At 37.7% G+C, this 24,734-nt stretch overlaps 5 protein-coding genes across 7 annotated transcripts in view; 4 read left to right on the top strand and 1 right to left on the bottom strand.

Annotated features, from left to right (window-relative positions):
• The first annotated feature begins 70 nt into the window (after nucleotides 1–70).
• LOC146449613 (golgin-45-like) lies at nucleotides 71–5,945 on the top strand. 2 transcript variants are annotated; one of them, XM_085101711.1, is made up of 9 exons: nucleotides 71–309; nucleotides 511–635; nucleotides 723–766; nucleotides 1,407–2,020; nucleotides 2,351–2,409; nucleotides 2,639–2,779; nucleotides 3,106–3,234; nucleotides 3,860–4,130; nucleotides 4,515–5,945. In XM_085101711.1, exons 2-9 carry the CDS (start codon nucleotides 595–597, stop codon nucleotides 4,686–4,688), a joined length of 1,473 nt encoding a protein of 490 aa, XP_084957837.1. In that variant the 5' UTR covers nucleotides 71–309; nucleotides 511–594; the 3' UTR covers nucleotides 4,689–5,945. The 2 variants fall into 2 exon arrangements, with proteins under 2 accessions (XP_084957837.1, XP_084957838.1); XM_085101712.1 differs by having other exon boundaries at nucleotides 309–392.
• Nucleotides 5,709–8,871, bottom strand: LOC146449612 (A-kinase anchor protein 14-like). Its single transcript, XM_085101713.1, has 4 exons — nucleotides 8,457–8,871; nucleotides 8,182–8,361; nucleotides 7,501–7,553; nucleotides 5,709–6,398 (listed from the first exon to the last, which is right to left on the bottom strand). Exons 1-4 carry the CDS (start codon nucleotides 8,760–8,762, stop codon nucleotides 6,314–6,316), a joined length of 624 nt encoding a protein of 207 aa, XP_084957839.1. The 5' UTR covers nucleotides 8,763–8,871; the 3' UTR covers nucleotides 5,709–6,313.
• Nucleotides 8,872–9,181: 310 nt separating this feature from the next.
• The window catches only part of LOC146449606 (tyrosine-protein kinase HTK16-like), a 59,478-nt gene continuing 43,925 nt past the window's right edge, over nucleotides 9,182–24,734 (top strand). The window contains exons 1-3 of one of the 2 annotated variants that reach the window (XM_085101709.1): nucleotides 9,182–9,887; nucleotides 11,661–11,781; nucleotides 12,359–12,552. In XM_085101709.1, the coding sequence (XP_084957835.1) occupies nucleotides 9,321–9,887; nucleotides 11,661–11,781; nucleotides 12,359–12,552 (882 nt within the window). In that variant the 5' untranslated portion in view covers nucleotides 9,182–9,320. The remainder of the gene's footprint in view (nucleotides 9,888–11,660; nucleotides 11,782–12,358; nucleotides 12,553–24,734) is intronic. The other variant, XM_085101708.1, reaches the window with a different exon arrangement.
• Nucleotides 15,900–23,389, top strand: LOC146449610 (uncharacterized). Its single transcript, XM_085101579.1, has 2 exons — nucleotides 15,900–16,515; nucleotides 22,312–23,389. Exon 2 carries the CDS (start codon nucleotides 22,500–22,502, stop codon nucleotides 23,334–23,336), a length of 837 nt encoding a protein of 278 aa, XP_084957705.1. The 5' UTR covers nucleotides 15,900–16,515; nucleotides 22,312–22,499; the 3' UTR covers nucleotides 23,337–23,389.
• Nucleotides 16,515–21,122, top strand: LOC146449611 (uncharacterized). The gene has a single exon (XM_085101580.1). It carries the CDS (start codon nucleotides 16,762–16,764, stop codon nucleotides 17,521–17,523), a length of 762 nt encoding a protein of 253 aa, XP_084957706.1. The 5' UTR covers nucleotides 16,515–16,761; the 3' UTR covers nucleotides 17,524–21,122.

Genomic DNA, 24,734 nt, shown 5'->3' with positions numbered 1-24,734 from the left:
CCAAGTCTCCCCTCCCTACTACAATACTGTACATCGCGAATTGAATGCCGGGACTTTAAACATGGCGGACTACATATGGCATCTTTCCCTTATCAGGGTCTTATGAAAATTTAACTCTAAATTGTCGTTTACTCGGTTCGATTTCTAACCCAAAAGTATACAGTATAGAATAATTGATTACCTGCAAATACTCGTGATTAGGGCTTCATCTGTCAGATCTTCGCCCCGGAAGCAGGCTATCATTTTACAGAATTACAGTTTCGCAATTTGTAAACGTTGCGTGTACCAATTTTACGTGGAGTGTCTGAGGTTTGTCTTGTTAGTTATCCGGTTTATTTTGATCGCTACATATTTGTATTTGATGTTTTTTGTTCGCCGATGCTGTAGCATAGGTGATGGCAATGACGATGACATTATTTGTAGATTTCTTTCTTAATTTTCTTTAGCTTTTTGCCAATGATGCATCTTTATCAAATTACATGTAACTGGTTTGTGTCTTTTAATTTTTAGGTCTATTATAGTCTCCATTTTCTCTTCGATATACTTAGAAGCAAAGATTAGTGTCCTGTCTTTGCATATTTGACTTTCTCAAAGATGGCGCACTTGCTTGAACCACATCCCTTAGAAATGGAAAGGTGAGTGTTTCTCTCCTAACTCTGATTCTGATTCTCCTCTGTTGATTTATCAATAATTATTGTTTCATGTTTTTTCTGTTTAAACAGGTTCTCAGCTCACAAACAAGAAAAGGATGCTGACCATACTTCAGGTTTGTGAGATGCTGATGGAAATTTGCATTCACTGTAAATATATTATTCATACCTGCCAACTCTCCCGGTTTTCCCGGGAGTCTCCAAGTTTTTCATGAAATCTCCTTGTCTCCCGGGTAGAGCACCAAATCTCCCGGGAAATACCTACCGCGGTCCTTTTGAGATATGTTTATTAATATTGGTTATTCCCCCCCCACCCCCCCCCCCCCACTGAAGCCCTAAATGTAGGCTTGAGGACACGGTTTTGCTGGGACCGCAGAACAAAGAGAACAGATTTCAAGACGTCTCCAGATTGTTGTACTCCGGGGGTTGACAGGCATGATTATTAATAAGTAAATCCCCCACCCCCACCCCAGGCAGCTGGTTAGGACTGAAAGATTGCTCAAACAATGATCAGATGCTAGAATATAGTTGCGAGGCCAGGCTGTTTGACAATTCAAGCCTCTACCTCTGTAGTCAACCTATTTTCATTGGTCTGTTATAACTGTACCTTAATTATTTTTTAGGGCTAAATTCATTGTTATGCCAAGTGCCCTATTGTTTGAAGAACATTTAATAATGTCTCTTTCTGTTTCACTGTGGTAAAAGACTCATAAGTTTAAGTTTTAACATACAAACTTCATAATTTATTCCTTGTAGTGGATTATAGTAAGCTACCCCGTTCAAGCGGAGATGGCATGGAGTTTTCTTCAAGTGGTTCCAGTGATGGAAACAGCTCTGACAGTAGCAATGAAAGTGAACTGTCCCAAAGAAGAAACAATTCTTTTATAATCACAACTGTAAAACAGCAAGATTCAACAAACCATGCTGTTAATGCTTCAGCTGGAATGAGAACTACTATAAAAAGCTATGGAGAAAAACATAAAAGTGGTCACTCAACATTTACCAAAGACACACAAAAACCTGAGCCATCCAGCATTCAAAGAACTGAAAGTGTGCAGTCGAGATTTGATGTACAAAATAAACCAGTTCAGCGGCAAAATTCAACAAATCTTTTACTCCAAGCACCTGAACTTCCATGTTTAAAGAGTCAGTTGGGATTGTCGCTGAATGAAGAGGATCAGTTTGTCTCTTTGGCTCCACCTGCTAATTTGGATCTCAGCTTTGGAGAACATTCTGTGAAGTCCACAGTTGTGGAGCACACAGCACAGTTTGTTGACAGTCGGAAAGTTATCAATGATCTGGAAGAACAAAACTCTAAACTGGTTGAAGAGAAGACTAAACTCTCTGTGCAACTTGGTGTCCAGACAAAGGTTTGGGTTTTTAAACGTTTTTATATTGCCACGCAAAGAAGTTACTTATTATATTTCCCAGACTGTCTTGGTTCCACACACTCAACAGAAAATAACTTTTCCAACATTGTAAGTGACCAAACTATACTGTGAGATCTTACTGCCCTTTGGCTTTCAATTAATTTTAGTCTCTCTTGACGTAAGACTTGCGGTTTCAATCTTGAGGAAGCAATGCTACTATCCATTAGCACTAGTGCCATACTGAATGCAGTTATTAAAAACGATTGATACTATAATAAGCATGTAATATTTTTTATAATCATATGTTAAATCATTTTGTTTTTTCAACAGGTAAATGCTGAGATAAAGAGGCTGTTATTGGCATCAGTTGGTGAAGACATTAGTGATAGGTACAGACATTTAAGTTGTTGTTTAATATGCTTAGATGAGATGGACCTACCTTTCTTCATCATGTGTCCAACAGTTTGTAGTCACCTAAAGAGGTTCACTCAGAGATTCAGTGATTGGGTTGAATACAACTCCTCATCCCCCCCCCCCCCACCCCCACTGGTTCAACTCCAGTCAGTTTACCAACTCTGTCTTTGTTGCAAACTAATTACCTGATACTTAAATGAACAGGTTAGAAGACTTGGTAAACAGAAATGTGCAGCAAACTGTTGAACTTAACCACTGGAAAAAAATGTGCGAAGAGTACTCTGAGGAATCGGACAGATTAGAGATCGAGTGTGACGTGTGGAGGACAAAATTCCTGGCAAGCAGGTAAGATTGGTAGATTGCCACTTACATAATGTCAAGTCAAACAGATCAGGACACCTCACCCCCCCCCCCCCCCCACCAAAAAAAAAAATCCTACATTCTTCTGTCCAAAAAACCCTGGTAAAAATCCCTGCTGACCCTCCACTATTGTGTAGTCCCTTTTCTGTTTGTGGGACGAGTGGAGAAATAAACCAATCACAGTCCAGATTGTCCTGGCAACAGGTGCCCATGGGAACTAGTCTCAGGAATAGTCAGGGATAGGTCTTCATTCCCCCACTGTTGGACAGCTTAGTTTACCTTTAAACATGCTATGATTTGTGTTTCTTTAGAATGATGTCTGATGAACTATCAAGTTGGAAAGTAGCTCTTTACTCAAGATTCCGACAAGCACAGAGCGCTTTGCAGAGATTACTAGATGAGAGGGCTCAGTTGCTACAGTACTTGGTTCAAACTAAGAGGTAATTGCCTGTGGCTGAAATTCACTTCGGATAATGTTTTTGGGAGCTAATAACTTTAGGTTGATTTGTAAGATTAAAGCAGAACATGATTTTTGCATCTTCTTCAATTCTTGTATTTTGATTGTCCAGTTGAAATGGAAGCCATGAGAAAAATTTAGCACCATATCTTTTATGATATGTTAAGATTGTAGCACTTTCCTTGTTTATTCAGTCTGGCTGTCATTTGCCATTTCAAAGTAAGAAGAAGTTACATGTTAGCTTTGGAGCAATTTCAAAATTTCACTGGCCCACTCGTGACTGTGCAAATCAACTGCTCCCGCAGTTATCAATAATTTTAATTTCAGAGAGAGTTGAACTAAAATAGTGCTCCCACAGTCCTGTAGTCCCATAGTGAGTACTTTAATTATTATAAAGTCTGGCTTGAAGGGCACCTCCACTATAAACAAAGCCTTTTACATTTTTATACAAGATAAAGTCTGGGTGGGAGGTGAGTGCTCTCATCACTGATCATCACCTGTTTGCTGTAGATTGCAAGAATTAAGTTATCACGAAACGATTTGTTTGTTGCCATGTTCTTATGGCAACGGCACAGTAAATGACTCAGCTACTGCTGTTATCATTCCAGGTTGATTCAATCCCTTCATTCAATGTTGAGAAGTACAAGCGGCTTGCTTCAAAGTTCCAAATCTGCACTGCCCACTGCAAATGAACAGAGCATTGTAGAAATGGCTTCCATCAACAGTTCATTGGCTGAAGATACTTTGAAGCTGGCTCAGAATGTTTTACCAGCCTTCTCGCTCTCAGAAACATCACTGATGTTAACACATGAATCCCAAGAGAATGCTGCAGAGAAGTTAAAGATGGAACCCACTTCTGCAGAAAAACTAGCTTTGCAGGTAAAGTTTTCAGTGCAAAGGTTTATTTAGATGTCTGATTCAGTAAACCAACACTTTAGTCCCTATCAGTTCAGATATTTATGTTTTTTTATTTGAGTGGAGTGCCTCTCAGTAAGCTTAATAGCAAAGTACACATGCACAACACACAAAGTAAGTTTACATTTTAACCATTTAACTCCTAATATCAAAGAACAAATTCTCCTATCTTGTCCCCCCTACTTTTCTTCTAACAGTACTGGGGAGAAGTTATTAAACTATCAAGAATATTCACTTGGGTGATCATATCTTTAATTCTCATAATCTCAGGGGTTGAATAAGCATTGATATTACAAGGAGAAATTTGATGTTGATCACTGTGCTGTTGTTTCACTTTTCCCCATTAAGGTCTTGTCCAGTGATGTCGATCTTCAAGCAGAACAACAGAAACTGAGAGGTGTAATGAAGAGAATGTCTCAACAGTACATAGGACATGGTTACCAAAGCCGATTTTCCACAAAGAGTTTTAGAGTAACATATGATTGTTGCAACCGATGTACAGGGAATCTTCATGTAGTTTAAATAGTTTGGTCTGTGAACTTATTCGTGCACAACTTGTGGTTCAACTTTATTCTGGGTTTAATTTGTATTTTCCTTTGTTTTATCCTCATTATCATACACAAAAACAAAGGAAAATAAGAAAACTGAGCCATAAAAGAATTGAATCACAGCACATACATTGGCCTGTTTTATCACAGAATAAAATGTCACTCTGCAGTGAAATATAAGAGTATGTATGGAAATGCAACAAACATTTACAAGTGACAGAAAGATGTAAGAATTTAGAATGAAAATTATTAAATGATTCCTTTGCTGTATTTATTCCTGTTTATGGGCAGAAACAAAGTTAAACATTATGTTTTTTTTTCTCAGTTTTTAAAGTGTTTAAATTATTAAATAATTTTTTTAAGTTACCAAAATTAGTAGCGATTGTGTACAGTTGTTCTGGTGCTATAGAATAATGCTTGTAGGAAGGTAGCAATGATAGTACAACCCTTCCAGCCATAGTTGCAGTAGGGAACAGAACATGCTCTTCATCTACTTCTTACTGAGGGAAGTGGAGCCTATTGTGATCTAAGTAGCCTGCAAGCAAGCTCTCTATTAGGTCAGCTGCAAGAGAATGTAGTGCCAATCCTCTCGCAGCTGACCTACCCTCTTAATTATTGAGAGCTTTCTCCAGGCTATGATCTAAGTGTCAAATAATCCCAGGAGAGGCCTGCATAATCTAGTTTAAAAATGACAGACATGTTCAAAGTATTTTTGGGAGGGGGAAGGGGGTGGGAAGTTTGAAATTTCATTTTGTTATAGTGGTGATTGGGGTTCAAGATTTTACCAATAGTGTTTTTTGTGGGTAGCAAGATTCTGGTGGGTAGTTTTTATGGATTCAAGATAAAAGTTGCATACATGGTAGTGTTTGGACATGAAATGAAAGTATCTTTTTTCAGGAAGGGGGCTGGGGGAGGGTAGTATTGTCACATATTTTATTTTGGTCGGGGGAGGGGGGAGGTTAGTTTTGGCTCATAGGATTGACAAGACTGTAAATGCTTTTACAGATTTTATTTTTGTATTTGATACAGTGACAGTATATGACAAAAAATATGTACAGTTATTTATTGATATTGCAAGAAAATATGGCATTCTTAAAATATTTATAGTAATGTTACACTCAAGGAAATAGTTGCTGAAGAGATTTGGAACTTTAATTTAGTCCTATATGTAAATTAAATGTGGAAATGGAGAGTTTAGGACTCAATAAATAATTCAAATATCAAAACGGAACTTTAGTTGTTGGTGTTATTTGTTAAACTACATCTACTTGTAAATGACTTCTGCAACATTGAATGTATAGCTGGAATGATCTTCAGATAAACTGATGTTTGTCTCTTCTAATTGTTACACTTGTATATTTTTATACAGCATGTTATATACAGCATTAATCAAAGTCATTGCTTCTTCTAGAACGACTTGTGAGTCCCTAACACCTTCTAAAAACAAAAGTTCTCTATTAAAAGGCAATCAGGCTTTCCTAAAAGCAAACTATTACTTGAGAACAGTCGCTATCACAAGCAGAAACATAACTTAGATTTCAGTTTATCCTGTGTGGGAGATTTGAATCATCATTTCAAAGCAAACTTTCCTGCTTGTGATTAGAACTTGATCATATCCATCATCTGAATCTTGCTCTCAATGATATCCTTTAACCACTTTTCTCGAAACCTTGTTTTTCCTGGTCTAAATATAAAGGAAAATGATACTGTTAAACAAAATGATTACTCCAGAAGTGCAAAAGATTATTCAACAATCAAAAACTCATTAATAATTCATAAGCCCATTGACCTATCAAATGGTCGCTGGTTGATAAAACATCACGTGCAGTGGTTTTAAAACCCGATGAAACCTCCTCCTTATTAGTATGCGGTGTTAAATGTTTTTCTTGTATGCTAATTTCCAATGTTCGCAAAAGCATCATTGTTATGAACTCTCTTGACAAACACTTTTCCAGGAATGTCTTTGAAGCAGTTTATAAAACTCACAGCACATATGTTTTGTGGGGTCTAAATCCACTTAGCTGTGCTTCATGGTTTTAAGTCACGATAAAACACTGCTGCTCTTGTTTTAAAAATTACTGCACAATGTTATTTTATTTTTTTACAGAAACTACATTTTAATATCTTTGGAAGGTAAACCATTGAAAAGTTTATTAACCCATGATCAGGTTCTGTTTTCATTCTGCTTGGTAAACCATTCCTATGGGGAATGTGAGCAACCCAACAAGAGGAAATAAGAGCATGGGAAAATTGATCCTGATTGCAAGTTAGACTATTCTGCAAGGAAAATAATGTTCACCGATTGATAGAAAACAGTCTGAACTGTACCCTGCTAGCAGAGGTTCATTCATTCATTCGTTTGTTCGTTCCTCCCTCCCTCCCTCCCTCCCTCCCTTCATTCCTTCCTTCCTTCCTTCCTTCCTTCCTTCATTCATTCATTTATTTTGCCATTAACCAGAAATACAACAACAAATATTCCTACTAAATTATTTACAAGATCAAATGTGGTAAAGGCAAGGAAGCCTACATAGAAGCCGGGGGCTCATAAACTATATAGGCTTCCTGGCAAGTCTTTCAGCATGTACAAAGTTGTTTGTGTCTCTTGTATTTCAAAGTAAACAAGCCGACTACACGAAATACTAGAGATGGGAACGACTTTGTACATGCTAAAAGACTTGCCAGAAAGAAACCTCTCTTCCTGCCCCTCATATACCTGAGTACCCCCCTCAAATTTTACTGTATTAAAGTAGAGCGATTTCCTCCTGTATAATGACAAGGTAACTCACCTGTGAACCAGATGGTGTGTCTCAAAAATATAGTAAACTTCAACAGGAAAAGTCTGAAAAAGACAAGTTTAAATGAAAATGATAAGCATCAAATTTTTTTCCTAACAACGGCAGTGACAATATATATTCATCAAGGCAAAGGTGAATTAAGGGTATGACGATCTTGAGGTTCTGCACCCATCTCCACCCTACGCTGCGGCATTTGACTTTGAAAACTATGAAAAATGTGGATCTAGTATACACATCACAATTTTTAATATGATTCCAATTCTTCTGCCCCGGACAATCCCTTCTGGCTGATCATTGGTGTAAAGTCCTTACCGGCTGTCATCATGTTGCCTCTATAACACCATTAATACACATCACCCCTTACCCCAATCTTGTACCCAGATACCCAGAGTCCTCAGGCTCTTTGACCAGCGGTTAGTCACCAAGACAGACTCTGGAGAATTCGAAAAAATTAATTTTTTTTATTGGCTGCCCTGTAACAGCCTGCATTGTTTTACTGCAGAAATCCTGCGGTAATAAAATTCCAGTACCCCAGAGTCTCTCCTGACAACCACCCGCTGACTAAAAAGCCAGACGACTCTGGATACATGACTGTCCCCACCCCTTCCCCGTCAACACTCCTCCCCTTCCCCACCATGCCCACTGTTCAACATGAGGTAGACATTACCATACCTTTGGTTTAAACTTGCTAACTTCAATAGTGATATAAACTGAAGCAGTTGCTCTTGGTATAGGCTTTCTCCTGGTTGGTATACTCCACTTGACAGCATAACGATATCGCCAGCTATATGGATGCTCCTCTTCCCTCAAAAAGTCAATACAGTAAAGCCAGCTGCTGTCACGCTCCCATGTCTGCAATGCAATGGTTTATGAAATTCTTGACTGATAAGCACATTTTATTCTGGAATTCCTGAGGGTTTAGGAAAAGCTTTTAAAAACTGGCATACCTTGATAAATTCTTCAATTTTGTCTAATCCTCCAGCCACTGTAAAGTTCTCTGCGGTCATCCACTTAATATTGGGGATCTCATATCCTGTTTCAGGGTCTATTGTCGGCTCATCGTCCTTTGCTTCAGGAGCTTCCCTGGCTAACGAACCTCCAGCATAAACTGATAAACGACGGCGAGCGTTGTCAATCGCTTCGTCGACAATTTCACGGGCTTCATCCTCGTAAATCTCTTCAAGCGTTCGATTTCCCGGCACCACTGTACGTATGATTGGCGTGTTCTTCTTTGCGGTTGCTATAGAAGACATGGCGATTTATAAAAAAAGCGTAAAATGCTGGTAAATTGAATAAACCTCGATCAGTCAAGGTTGTCCACCATTTTGATTTAGTAAGTTTCCATGGTAACGTTGGCCGTCAAACGCATACTCTTTATTAGGAAACTGCTGACAATTATCTGTCCTCCCACTGGTTCCCAGTACTTCGCAATTTGTTCATAATGACGCTTGGCGTCCTGGGACGAGGTAGTTAAAAATTAATAAATAAATAAATTCCCAAATAAACAAATAAGAGCATGGAAACTAATGCTTTCTAATAATTTTCATCAACTTCAACGTGATAAGAAATTTTCCTAAGTTGTCCTTAATAATTAAATTTTGTTTAGGTTTTTAGTCAAAAAGTGCACATTTTAATTGCAAACCTCGTTTCTATGCACTATAAAATATCATATTTCATTGACCTTCAATTGAAGATCCTGTTTGAAAATATGCGACAGAAAGTATGATATGAAGTGCCAATATTGTGTTGGACACCGGAAATTCGTGTACGCGTTATGACTGCATTTATAAACGATTAGAACAGTGCGTAAAATGTCTTATCATCCAAATGACTGTACTTGGTACCACGGCAGAGTAACGCGTGAGCAAGCAATCGAACTTTTGCTCCAAAACGGGCGACAAGAGGGCCAATTCCTCGTCCGGGACAAAGCTGGCCCTGGCGACAACTTTGTTTTGTCGCTATGGCATGGCAATCAAGCGCTTCATTTTCAAATACAGTGTCGCGGTGGAATACATTATTCCATAGACGATGGTCCGATTTTCGAAGGGTTGGATTCACTGATTGAATACTATATGGAGCAAGCTGATGGCCTACCGATTAGACTGTCGCAGTTTTGCAGAGGGAATCCGCCCCCTGCTTCATGTAGAAAACACGGAGTAACAACACCATTGCATCTTGCTTGCTCAGAGGGAAACTATAATTTAGTGTCGGGATTGCTGAGCGGAGGAAATCAATCTGACATAAGCACGAGAAATGAGCAAGGATCAACTCCGTTACACGAAGCTGCATTTCTCGGTTTCGAGGAGATTGTTGCTCTCTTACTGAAACACGGTGCTGATACTAAGTGTAAGAATGATGAAGGAAATACACCCTTACAGGTAAAAAGTTTTGTTTGGGGGGCAAATTACTCAACTACAGATATTATAATGTATATTTGTAATATTCATTATCATACACATAATTTATACACTTCCTGGTAGGAGGTCTTTATACTTGACTACAGATATGATACTGTATATTTCTAATATTCATTGTCACAACCAATCAGAACATTTTCCCCGCATTCCTGTGCAACAGCAGGATAGAGCGGTTTTCAATCGAGTGTCGTAAAACCATAACCAAAGTAATTACTCTGGCCAATCACGACAGACACAAACAGCGCAATGAACCAGTCAGAATTCAAAGCAAATACATGTAACAGGCGTCAAGCGCGGGAAAATGCATGCGAGCAAGGCATGATTGGTTTTGGTTTTACGTCTCATTGGATGAGAAAGTGGCGCAAGTTTTGTCAACCAATCACAGAGCATAGTAATGCAAAACCAAAGCAAACGGGCGATTACTTTCGACACTCAATTGAAAACCGCTCTACTGGAATGCAATTAGTAATTCTGTTCCACAGATATCTCTACTTTCCATTGAAAGAAACACAACCAAACACCCCTTACCCCAAGCTCAACATAGTATTTTGTTTGACATTTTACAAAAAATAAAATTGAGAATTATGTATTATTCAAAGTGACACAGGCATGCTCGAAAAAAGGATATCCGAGTGCTCCTATCAGGAGTTGAACCTGAGATCTTCCGATAACTATTTTGGATGCTCCACCACAGAGCTACAGGAGACTCGGGGGAGCTAAAGCCATAATTAAACTATGATCATGGGACAAACATCCTGCATACTGCTAGGATTGGAATGTCAATGTGTGGCATATGCGCAATAATATCACATTAATTTTATTTCAAAAATAATATTGTTAAGTACAGTATAATTTTCAAAGTAACAGCGCCTGCGTAATAATTATATTTGTGACATCAATACAGGATTGCTAGTTTTGTGGTTTCTCTATTCCTCAGTTGTTTTTTGTGTGCAGAGGAAGACGTGACGAAAACATGAATGGGAATGTTGAACGCTCGGAATAAACAACTGAGGAAAAGAGAAACCGTGAAAGCAGCGATCCTGTATTGACGTCACAGCTATACTATATCCCGCAGTCTCAATCTTGCGCGGCATTGATTTCGAGTACAATAATTTTAATTTTATAGGAATATTAATGAATCAGGATATATATGTGGATGTATATATATTTATGTACTTTAAGATTTTAATCTTTAGATTAGTTTGTAAATTTGTAATTGGTAGATATTATTAATATAATATCTATCTAATCTTAATTATTGTTATAATTATTTTTATAGAAAAAGTGCAATATAAGTAAGAAATATTATTAAATAGTAATTTGTGTGGAAGATTTTAATAAAGATATATTTCATTTTTTAAAATTTATATTATAATTAATATGATTATGATTTGATCAGTAATGATTTCTTGAAACGTAAGCAAGCGAAAATTAAAGTTAATAGCCGACGTTTCGAAACGTCGGCTATTAACTTTTATTTTCGCTTGCTTATGTTTCAAGATTATTGTTATCATTATTAATATAACTATTGTTATTATTATTATTAAAATAAATTTGAGGCTTTCATATGCCTCAAATGCGGGGAAGGAAAAATGACAAGGGATTTTGTTTTAGATTTCCATATGAGAACAACTTGGACATTTGATGAAGCAAATAAAAAAAGTTCTGTTATATACACTTTAAGGGAAAGAAGAGAACCCATGTAGTGAGGGTCAGAGTGTTATTTTTTCACAGGTTGCCTGTGTGGGTGGTCATCCATCCATTTGCTCTTTACTTGTAAGAAAAGGTAAAGCTGACCTGCAGGACCGCTCCCCTTGTACTGGATGGGTTGCACTCCATGTAGCAGCTTTAAAAGGTACGCGCTGCCAGATTCTGCTGTTGTCATTAAGAATTGCATTCTCTTTATTCCTATGTTGACACGTTATTAAAGTTGATGATGATGATGAAGATAATAGTGACGATGCGATGAAGAGGAGGAGGAGGGTTTAACATGTGTGTGTCATTCTGTTGTGGTCACCAACAGTTGCATTTGTTTTAATCCTATGTAACACTTAAATAAAGTTGATGATGATGACGATAATAATGACAATGATGATGATGTTTATGATGATGAGGAGGAGGATTTAGATTGTCTGTCATGGAGCATGAATGTATTTAAAGGAACAAAACTCCTTGCATAGTTATTAATCATGGTGAAAATAATGAAAACTTAACATTAAGCTTTCATCAAGAGTAGAACCACTTTGTACAGTATAATAGATGGTATTACAGAAGAGTTTAAATTATCCGAATGGTCTTCACAGACTCAAAAGTTAGAGTTCTTACAGTAATATGACTCAATATTTTGACTCGAATTGGTACTGAAAGGGGTCCAAGGTTTAAGAATGCTTCTATAAACATGTCCAAAGTAATGAAAAGTTTCTTTCTGGCAGGTAATGCAGAGTGTTTGAAGGTTCTCCTGGAGCTTGGGGCCCCTTTACACCCACGGTCAACAGAAGGTGACACACCCAGGGATCTTGCCCTTTACTATGGGCATGGACACATAGCAGAAATAATTGATAATTTCCCAGTGCAGCCCCCAAAGACTTTGACGAGGATGTGGTTACATGAAAATTTAGGTAGAAAGGTATGTGGTGTTTAATAATTTGAGACTTATTCCCAAACCATGGTACAGTAAGGTAAGATAAGACTACAGTATTTACAAGGGTAACATTTGACAGTAACTAAAATTACTGACAAACTTGTGGCCCATGTTTTTTTTTTTAAGAGAATCAATGTACGTTTTTGACAAAGTTTGAAGAACTTGGTGGGAGAGTTAAAAACAATCATGAATACTGTAGAAAAATGGTATTAGTGTTGTAGGTTAAAATGAATCCCAGGTTAAAATGATTTCAACCTAGGTTGATTTGTATTTTCCTTTGTTTAAGATGTAAATTTCCCAACCTTAACAAAAGAAAATACAAATCAACCTAGGTTGAAATCATTTTAACCTGGATTCATTTTAACCTACAACATTAGCACTATTGATTGAAACTGTGAGATGCCTCTCACAGACTCATGTATATACATGATATACAGTACTTTTATACAGCGACACCTCTCCAGAGCTCATCTAAAGAAATCGACATTAGCACAACCTTGTGCAGCATAGTGAACAGAAACACTAGGAAGTACTATACTGCTGATTAGCTTTTAAAAATGTGAATGGTCATGCTTTTAAAAGCATTTCATGCAGACTGAACATTTGCCACTGAACTTTTTCTGCAAATGTTTCTTTTCAGCTTTCAGTTTCTTGTTTTATTCATTGGAATCAGTTGTTTCTTTGTCCCTTGCCTTGTAAATACAAGGTATCACGTAACCCTTTATGTCTCAATATCAACATGCATAATGATGCGATGGCAAAAAATGATCAAGTGATGAGATTGCAAAAACATTATTTCCGTTGAATGTTGTTAGATGTCTAGTATTCATTTCCATAGTTATAAAGAAGTGTAAGGCACTGCCTAAAAGCTAACCTGCTCCCACTTTTCGTTTCCCTGGACAAAAAAGTGTTGGTTCTCGTGCACTTTGCATGAATGACTACAGTCTGCTTGAAGCTTGTAACATGATGAGTCAATTAAGTTGATGGGGCTATGTCCACACTCACAGTTCTCCTCCCTCAGGCCGTATGGGGAACAAAACTTTAAAAATTCTTTGGGCTCATAAATTGGTGTGTCCTTGTTCTTTCCACAACAACACTGAGTGGCCTCTTGTAACCTTCTCACTTCCCTGAAATAATTTGCCTAAAAAAATTATGGGTTCAAAGTATCTAGCAGGAACTGCTGTGGTTGAGGGGAAGTTACGGTCAAACCTGTATTAAGCAGACCCCATATTAAGTGGACACCCTCTATTTAAGCAGACAGCAGCACAAGTCCCAACTCCCCCCCCCCCCCCCCCACCACATTTACTGTAAAAAATACCTGTATTCAATGGACACCTCTATAAGGTAGACGTGGACACCTTAAACTTGACACTCCTGGGTCCCTGTGACCCAAGCGTGAAATGAGGTTGATTTTCCAACTTGGGACTGTTCAGCGGGATGGACTTAATGTCAATTTTAGTTCAGGGTTCTCATTAGAAGGCGGGACCCGGGTACCAGTACCAGGATACACTAGAGTCAGTACCTGCCTACTTTCAAACTGAACATAAAGAAATTCACTTCAAGTGTAATTTTCTGCCCAGCTACTCTCCTATAGGTGCCCCCCTACTTCAAAACTTAATGAAACCCCTGTAGTTATATTGGAATTATAACTTTTAATGCATGCGCGCGCTACTATTCATATGCGTGCGTGTTTCCAGTGGCGTGAAATGCTTGCATGCATAGACCAAGGTAATTAAGAATGACGCCATTATGTAAATGCTGGTCTTGATTTTTGTAATCTCTAGTTTGAGAGCTAACATGCTCCCAATGCTGGCCAACCTTAGCAAAAAGTGTTGGTTCCCACTTTGCAAGAACGACTGCAGTCTGCTTAAAACTTGTGACGTGATGAATTAATAAGCTTTGGGGGTTTGTCTACCAGGCTAGCTAGTGGATTAGTTTTAGACATCAGTTTTGCCCCATGCACTCAATTTCTCTTTCACTTATATACTTGAGTAACCCCCCAGGCCATGTAGGGAACGAAACTTTATAAATTCTTTTGGGTTACAAATTGGTGAGTCCCTGTTTTTTCCACAAAAAGTCTGAGTGGCCTCTTGTAACCTTCTCTTTTTCTTGAAAATTTTCACCTGAAAAATAACGGTTTCAAAATAAAAGATCTAACAAGAGTTGCTGTAGTTGAGGGGAAGCTTTCAACGGCCCATATTTCACCTTTTTCCTTTTATAAACACATGAAAACATTATACAATTCTTATATTAAACTGAGCAAAAGGGCAGGACCTTGACTTGTAAATCATAAGTTGCATGGAACTAAGTAACTTATTTTTCAGTGTTGGTTCTGAACATTACAACGTATTAATGAAGTAAGCTAAAGGGCTTGTTGCATTTACATAAAAACCAAAACAAAAGGCTTTATTGGATGCAAGGGTAGTGAATTAGAAACCTATCTACCTTGGATGAACAAAAAGAGAATAAAATGTCAGCTCCTAAGTAATTATTAAGCTTCTAGTATTAATTAAAATGACACTGGAGCTATTGTTAGCTAACTACTGAATCAGATTTTTTTTTCAACAGCAATCAAATGATTTCTGGGTGTATCCCTCTTAAACAAAGCCTAAATTAAAATTGCTTAGAAACTCGACAAAAAACTGTCGGTCACTTTAGAAAATCATCATTCTCACTTAAACAAACTCAAACTGATCGGAGATAATTTAACACAGCTTAATTAAAAGAATTAAAGCTACCTTTCCTCCTCGATTGATAGAGCCATGGCTGAATTTTTTCAGTCCCTTTTTTTCTCTGTTTCGTTTCCTCGATCTTTGAGAGAACTGACCAAGACGTGTAGTACCAGCGTCAACTCCCCGCCTCCGAGCCTCTTCCGTCCTTCGAAGCTCGCTTGTCACACGCCTTAACTCTCTAAGACCCTCTAAGAATTTGATCTCGCGACATCATGGTTTCCGGCGCTTCGTCCTAAACTCTTTCTTGATTTTTTCTCGCTTCACCTTGTCCTATTCGGCTTCTCTCATTATTTGCTTGTCGTTCTTGACCTGAGTTTTGTGCAACATTTTAGGCCAATAACTAATGGCCGAATTTGGAACCGCTGTGATTACACACTGCAACATTTTAGGCCATTAACGAACGGCCTAATTTGGAACCGCTGTGATTACACACTGCAACATTTTAGGCCAATATCTAACGGCCTAATTTGGAACCGCTGTGATTACACACTGGAACATTTTAGGCCAATATCTAACGGCCTAATTTGGAACCGCTGTGATTACACACTGCAACATTTTAGGCCTATAACTAACGGTCGAAATTCGAAGCGCTACTAACATACTGTAACAGTTTTGGGGAAATAACTAACGGCCAAATTTGGATCCGCTTACATTACATACTGTAACATTTTATTCCAATAACTAACGGCCGAATTTGCGTCTGTAGATTAATAGTTATTACATACTGTGACATTTTAAGCTAGTAGTTACTGGCCTAATTTGCAACTTTTATATAATTAAATATACAGACCAAAGTTAGTGGCCTAAAATGTCACAGTATATAGACTGCGATAACAACATATTATGCCGTTGTCTAAACGCCCCGCCCCATCGACGCAGATGCCAAGGAAGAAAAATTCGATCGCTCCCAAAAGCGAACAGTTCTGCGAAAAAAGTTTCCTTGTGCTTAAAAAAAATACCTGCCATTATTTCCGCCATCGTGATAAAAGAATACGCATGAACGTTGGTAATTTTATTTAAATCTCTTGAACAAAGGAAAGACAACAAGAAATCTTTACCTATTTCGGTATATCTTATTTCGGCCGCCATGTTTGTTACGAGCGTTATCCAAATTTGGATAACAAACATGGCGGCAAATTATCCAAATTTGGATATCAGGCAACGCATTGCAGTCCTCTAATAACCGATCATCTGTGGTTCGCGTGCGAAGCTGTACGTGTTCATGGTCATATTTTACCCTCATCACGGATGAAGTATATAACGTCGCTGTTGCTTTCATCGGGCCGTTTTTAAGGGATCATTCGTTGGGTAAACGCAAACTGTGGCGCATGTTGAGTATTCTTTGAAATCGAAACTACTCAAAAACGAAGGATCAAAACGGTAATTTCATCAAAACATAGAAGTTTGTCAATGTTCGACCAAGTAAGAGGTATCTTCCTTGCATTAACCCAACCAGAGATTGATGGTCAAATCTGATCTCTTAATCTCGAAGCTCAGTGATCAAGTCATGGAGTTGAAGAGAGAGTTAGAATACGTAAAGGGGGACGTACTTGAATTGACGGCAATTTGCGAGTCCCTCAAAACTGAAGTCGTGGAATTGGAAGGGAGGATGATGTGTCTTAAAGATCAGTTAGAAGAAGTAGATAGAGAACAAAACACAATCCAAAAGAACCAACAGAAATTGGAGATTGATATCACTACAATCCAGAAGAACCAACAGAAATTGGAGATAAGTTTCACTACACTCCAAAGGGACGTCGAAGACCTTAAAAGCATTATCCCGTCTGACGATGATTTGATTTTAGGTGAGTTGTGCCATCGTGTGCAATCTATGATTTTTCAGAAGATTCTTCCACCAGATTGGTATGATGACAGAGAGAGTTACGAGATTTCTAATAACATGGATAAATATCTTCGGTTATTTTTTTATGATGATGATGATGATGATGATGAAAAGCATGAGCATAAAATCAACGTGGCAAATCAAGCCTGGACGGAACTTCAGAAGAAACTGAAATGGCAGGAAACAGATGTTGAAAGAATGGTGAGAGGGATGGAGAGGATCCCAAAAAGAACTATATTGGCTGCTCATCCCGAACTAACTGAAGTCATTCTCAGAGAGTCAACAAAACGTATGAATGATGCTGGTAAACTTAGTTCCTGCACACATGTTTTCGCCTTGTGGTTAATCGATGTTTGGAAACAACTGAAGATGATGGCCTAAGAACTATCCTCCTTTCTTGTGTTGAGACAATGCTGGAGGTAGTAGGCAAGTCAGGGAAGTTACATAAATACCCTGCCTCTCTGTTTATTTGAATTGCATAACCTGTGAATAATCATGGTGTCACTATGATTTATAAATTAGACCTCATTGTACATTTAAACCACAACAAAATTTCATTAACAAATAAGTCACAAAACAATGTGGTAAAGTGAGAGTGATTTAACTGTAGTGTAGTTGTTTTAGCGTGGTTAAGAATTGTCACCTGACATCTCTCAGGAATTCAACAGTTGAAATGACCATCTATTGGTATACAAGATTTAATTATATCGCTGAACTGGCCTGAGCTGAAAGGGAGCTTTCTGATGGGCTCTCTGAGCAGTCCAAAATCTTTAGATGGACCTCTTGGGTTAAAACATGCGTTTAAAAGTTGTGTGTTTTGTGTTCCATTTTATAGAGGTAACTACGATTACGTCACTTTCAAGCTTCCATTAGCAGAGTTAAAATGTCTAGTAACTAAAAACAAGCACACACTTGCATCTGAAATTATTAATATGCAGTATTGAGACACTGTCGTACAGGAGAACGAAACAAACTACTATGCAATGCTGCACTTAAAAAAATACATTTGTATTACAGTTCATTTCTGGAAAAGTCTTTTAATGCTAGTGTTATACATGTATACAGTTAATTGAACCGGCTATTGCTACAGTATTTTATTTTAAAACGCTCACCTTCGGTAAATAAGGCGATGATCACCGGAGTCACCGGGCCGAAATTTAGTGTCCCTTACTGGAAATCATCAACTCTGCATTGAAACTGGAAGACAAACTGTACCTAAAACTCCTGAAAATTTAAGATTTTGCACTTCGTGCCAGGTCAATGATGTTGAAAACGAATCTCATGTTTTATTCTCTTGCGCTTTTTATAATCTTGTTCGAATCAAATGTTTTGATGAAATCACCGTAAAATACCAATTTTTCAAACAATTAGATATTAATTCAAAAATTTTGTTCCTCTTTAATAGCATCGGTCCATTTATTTGTAGATCAGTTGCTGCTTTTGTCTATGAAAACATGAACTCTGGATATGAAAAAGTATATAGCAAGTGAAACTGTATTAGAAATTTACATAATTATATAATTTGTATAAGGTAATGCCATGTATAGAAATGGAAATACCTCAATAAATTGTTGTTGTTGTTGTATTTCAATTCAAAATGGCTGTCGCGTCTCTCATGCGTGAATTTTCATGGTGGAAGTTTGTGGTTCTTGGAACGAAAACACAGGTTTTCACTACCGTGAATCAAAAGAATAACTTCTAAGAAACACTCGGCTGCTTAAAAAGAGGAAATCAGTGAGTTCATAGCGGAGAAATGCCTGTTCGAGATTATGTCAAGGCGAAACATGTGCGATCGGAAAGAAGATCTGCAAATCATCACATGGGCTGTAGACGTTCTCGGTAATTTTCGTGTGCTCCTGGGAATCCACTTTACAAAATACTACAGGTTTGAATGTGAATTTTACCGTGCTTTATGTTAAATTGGTCGATTTGTCAAATTTCAAATAGCTTTGGCGAAATTTTCGAAAAACTAGAAATTGTGCTTTAGAGTTTAGAGACTTGCAGTTCGCTTGGATCGGTCGCCTTCACATACGTAGCTTCACTCGAGGCGAAAATTGAATAAATTTGCTTTTCAGGTGTAAAAACAGGTCTGTCTGAATAACTATTTAAATTAAGAAAGCTTATTGCCTGTTTATCTATGTGTGTTGATTCACGGAATTTCAGGGTCGTAACGAGGTGTATTTTTCCCGACTGATCCCACATTCTGGCCTTAAATTTTGATCCCTGATCCCGTGAAAATTAGTTGATCCCTCGGGTTCAGCTCAAACGCGAAATCTGGGTCAAACAAACGGCATATTATTATTGCTTGATTGAACCTGAATAAACTACAAAATGGGTCAAAATGAAGTGTCGCCGGCTTGAGTTTTTTTTTAACTTAATCCCAGCATTCACGAAATGGAGAATGACAGAAGAGGAATTTGACTCCCGTCAGTTCTTCAAGTTATACTTTCCTATCGGCATAATAGTTTCATTTTACTGGTTGACTAATTCAGTTCAACCGCATATCTAGTCATAACTCACTATCAGGTTATCCTAATTGTGCTGGTCTGGACTTTTTTCTGGTTGGGCTTCCCTGTGAAATACAGTCGAACCTGTATATAACGGCCCTGTATTGAGCGGCCACCCTCTATAAAGCGGCCAGTTTTCAAAGTCCCGATTGTTCGCTCATACAAACACTGCATTTGTTACCTGTGTTGGACGGTCACCTCTATTAAGCGGCCGTGGCCACCCTGTAGCAGTCCTATGTTTGTCTTTCTTTGTTATATTTACCTGTATTAAGCGGCCACCCTTGAATGGAGACTAAGCCATATGTTATTTTACGTGGAATTTTATTGTGTTTAAAACACGATTCAGCATCACTATAAAGAAATAACATGTACAAAGCTACTGTAAGCTGATACTCGGCCATTTAAAATGGTTAACGCTTTTGAGATGTCCGCAATGTGCTGAAGTACAGTACCATAACACAAACGCAAAAAAGTTTGTTTTGAATATGCTTCACTCTTAATTAGCTTGTTCTTCGGCCATGTGACATTGAACATTGAGCGTACCAACTATGAAATGACGGAATGGGATATTTTGTTGTGAACTGTAAGTCGTAGAAATAGAGGGCACTGTACACTGTAGAAGACTAGAGGACAATTTATTGCATAGGACTTTTACACAATGTTATGTTTATTATATTATACCGTAAGTTACAAGTTGGCACTGAACTTTGTTTAAAGTATTGATCGCTTTAAAGAGTGTTGATTTTCCTATTGTTTCCTTGCGTGAAGTGTTTTTGTATGATACGCCATTAAAATTGACATCAGACAACGCCCAGTGAGTATTTTTAGTGATCCTGTTTTAAGCGACCACCTGTATTAAGCGGCCAGTTCCTCAAGTTCCAAAAGTGGCCGTTATATGCAGGTTCGACTGTAATTGTAAGATGTTACCAGCTCACAGCTGAGATCGAATAAGCTTGAATCTAAAAATAGGTGCCTGCAAAACGCTTTAGTGTGCGTAATGAATGCGTTCTTTATCAGAAAAACTAGATGTTCTCAAAATGAAGTCTTCTGATCTTATCACAATGATCACAATGATGTCTCTTTGAAATAGATAATGGCCATCGCAGGGCTTGACCAACGATCTAGGAAACTACAGTGGCCGAAAGAAAATGCCAAGAAAATATGAAATTGATGCGATAAATAACGTTTCAAACGAGTTGAAAAGAAGAACTCAACTCAACTGACTTAAGTTATGCAAAAACCTAGCTTAAGAAACGAAAAGGTGACGGAAAAACTAATTACATACTAAATGAGGCGGTAAAGCTTGAATATGTGAAAGTATACAAAAGCAAACTAAGTGTTACGAAATATAAACGGGAAAATAGACGCTATAGACTTGCCACTTGATGTTCTGCGGAAAGTAATTTGTGTTGAGAGCTTGGAAATGAAACTTTGCATGATATTATCAGAAGCTATTAAAGGAGTGAATTATGCTTAAGGGTAGCAAGAGACCGTATATGGTCTCCTGAGCTTGATCAGAAAAAAAATATACAATACTAGTGTACAGTACCAAGTGCAATAACGAGTTCTTTGATAACAGGATTTGTCTTAAAAAAGACTTCGTCTTTCACTGTCAAAAGGGTATGTATATGTCTCTACAGATGAAGACGTCTTTGTTAAATTTATTGTTCAGAGTACCAAGCGCAATGATCGTGTGATAAATTTCAACAGAGGGAAACGTTGGCAAAAGGTTATGTCCATATTTGTATGAATTTTTCCTAAGTCCTTATTCAGCAGTCTAAGACCCAGACAAATTCAGTAGATCAGTCACTGCAGTTATGTATAGCTCCAACAAACTGAGTCAATCACAGCAGAGAGTCACTGATATATACTTTAACAAAAAAGGCAACATGGTATAAAATATTTAAGAATTATGCAAAATATCCACGTTTTGTAGTCAACTAGTCCAGTAGATCGTATTGCATACAGTTTAAAACCGGAACAAAATGTTACCACAAAAAATACATGTGAATTTGATTTTCTGTCGGAAAACTTGATCCCTGATCCCCTCGCAGCACTACTGATCCCGATCCCGGAAATCCCTCAGCGCATACCAAATTCGACCATATGACAACACGATATATTATGCTGCACAATTTTGGTGCTGACTAGAGCAGTTCATTTACCCCTCTCAATTTTATACAACATTGTTTTTTTACTGCAATACTCTACGAAAATAAAGCAGTAGTCAATCTGCTCAAAAACGAAGAATCTGATCTAAACATGGAAGGTTTGTCCGATTCATTCGCTGAACTAGGAAGTATGATCCTTACATTAATAGGAGAGCCTTCCACACCAGAGTTTGATGGTCAATTCCTATGTCTTAACCAAACGTTTGCAGTAATTCAAGAGGTTGTAAATGATATCTTGAAGTCGATGAACGAAGAAATCGCCGATCTCCACAAGCAAATCGGTAAACTGGAAGCCGAAAAGATAGGCTTGGAAAAGGAGTTCAGTACGACGGAGAGTACACGGAAGTACGACGAATTATGTGCTGGTTTGTTATCCAAATTTGGATAACAAACAAGGCGCAACAAACATGGCGGCAAATTATCCAAATTTGTATATCAGGCAACGCATTGCTGTCCTCTAATAACCAATCAACTGTGGTTCGCGTGCGAAGCTGTTCGTGTCCATGTTTTACCCTCATCACGGATGAAGTAACGTCGCTGTTGCTTTCATTGGGCCGTTTTTAAGGGATCATTCGTTGGGCAAACGCAAACTGTGGTGTGTTGAGTATTCTTTGAAATCGAAACTACTCAAAAACGAAGGATCAAAACGGTAATTTCATCAAAACATAGAAGTTTATCAATGTTCGACCAAGTAAGAAGTATCTTCCTTGCATTAACCCAACCAGAGATTGATGGTCAAATCCAATCTCTTAATCTCGAAGCTGATCAAGTCATGGAGTTAAAGAGAGAGTTAGAATACATAAAGGGGGACGTACTTGAATTGACGGCAATTTGCGAGTCCCTCAAAATTCAATTCGTGGAGTTGGAAGGAAAGACTTTGGCATTGGAAGGGAGGATGATGTGTCTTAAAGATCAGTTAGAAGAAGTAAAGAGGGAACGAAACACACTCAGGGAGAACTTACGCGAGTTAAAGACAGATAACACTAAAATGCAGGAGAAAATGCAGAAATTGGAGATTGATATCACTTCACTGCAGGCAGATAACAAGTTGCTTAAAAGGAAAGTCGAAGATCTTAAAAAGAAGATTCACGTGCCTTATGATGACTTGATTTTAGGTGAATTGTGCCGTTGTGTGCAATCTATGATTTTTCAGAAGATTCTTCCGCCAGAGTTCTATGATGACACAACGGGTTACAAGCTTGAAAACATTTTTGATAGAGCATATTTCCGGCTAGTGTTCAAAAAGGATGCACACAAAATAAGCGCGGCAAATCAAGCCTGGAGGGAACTTCAGAACAAACTGAAATGGCAGGAAAGTGATGTTGAAGAAATGATTGTAGTAATGAAGGTAATCCAGCAAGGAAGATATGAGGTTGCTCATCCAGAACTAACTGAAGACATTCTCACACAGTTAATACAACGTATGAAAGATGCTGGTAAAGTGAAGGGTGTCCGCTCAGCTCATGTGGTCACGTGGGTAACCAATGTTTGGAAACAACTGAAGATGATGGCCTAAGAACTATCCTCCTTTCTTTTGAGTTACGTGTTTTCTAGAAACTTCTAGATAGTTCTAGGAAAGACTAAAAACATTACTGTCGCGAAAATTTGATGTCATTTCAAAACCCCAAAATGTTTGTCTGACAACAGAAACAAAAAATAATTCTCAAGTTTTGTAAGTAAATTACCTACCCAGTGCAAATAACTTTCGATTAGTGCCTCTGGCCAAAAACAGAGTAGGCCGGTATGGATTGAAACTTAAAAAATGTTTATTAGGCTAATGTTTTTCAAGGTTTCTAATTTTTGTTTCTAAAATGCGCTAGAACAGAGTACAAGTTGTTCCTTTCAGGAATTGAGATGTTTTCTCTCCTGTCGTTGTTCTAGAATTATTTTGTGGCAAAGTGAAGGTCTTATCACACCATTTTTAACAAAAGAGGTCAAAAACCCCATGATACTTCCCCTTTAAATAAGCTGATTCCTAAAATAAATTATCAGCTTTTCTTAAACAAATATTAACTATAGAAACGAAAACGGTAGAAACAAATGCTTCCTTGATTTTTTTTTATAACACACTCTAAACAACTCAACCCAAACTAATAATGTTTATTCTCTATCAGTCTTTTGTAATTCAAGATAGCTTCCCATCAAAATAATCCTCACACTCTTGATAGTGTTTGTTGCCAGCAGTGTGATGTAACTCTACTCACACTCTATTCACATCAAAGCTAAAAACATATTTAGAAGCTATTTAATTAAATGTAGTTTAATAAAAGTGATTAGCTTGATAGCGTTTGTTTACCAAATGAATGTTATTTTACTCCAAATTTAGCATAAGGAATGTTCAATCTAGGCATGGACATAGTGTAGAATTCAGTCAATGATTTTCACTTCCTTGAACCCAGCACACAAGATTGTAAACACAAGTCACTGCCAGTGACCTTAAAGTATATAAGTTGATTGACCCAAAGCATTTCAGTACATAATAAATAAAAGCTTATAGACCTAAGCTTGATTTGTGCCGTTCCCTCAGGCCCAGTTTCAAGGGTTAGAGTGGGGCTCATATCCTGAACAGTGGCTGGTAACCTAGCCTACGGTTGACCCAAAGCATTTCAGAACATGTAGGGTTATGGTTTTTAAGAAGCATTCCAGCACATAAATTTATATGTGGTTATATTAAGGTTATATAAGCTGGTTGATCAAAAGCATTTCAGAACATATACGGTAATTAAATAATATACTACGTACATTGACCAAAAGTGTCCAGTATGTATAAATATAAGCTGATTGATGAAAAGGTTTCTAGTACACATGCATATAAGGTTAGATTTTGTGATTCCAAAAAGATGAGATCATCTATGTTGCAACTACTTGTTTTTGCCACTACGCTGCTCTCACAAACACTTGTAGTGAACAGTGT

This window comes from Pavona decussata, unplaced genomic scaffold (genome assembly GCF_977016875.1).
Source record: "Pavona decussata unplaced genomic scaffold, jaPavDecu1.1 SCAFFOLD_602, whole genome shotgun sequence".
In the NCBI taxonomy this organism is placed as follows: Eukaryota; Metazoa; Cnidaria; class Anthozoa; order Scleractinia; family Agariciidae; genus Pavona; species Pavona decussata.
The sequence above is the reverse complement of the archived record's forward strand: the minus strand, read 5'-3'. Positions and strand labels throughout refer to the sequence as shown.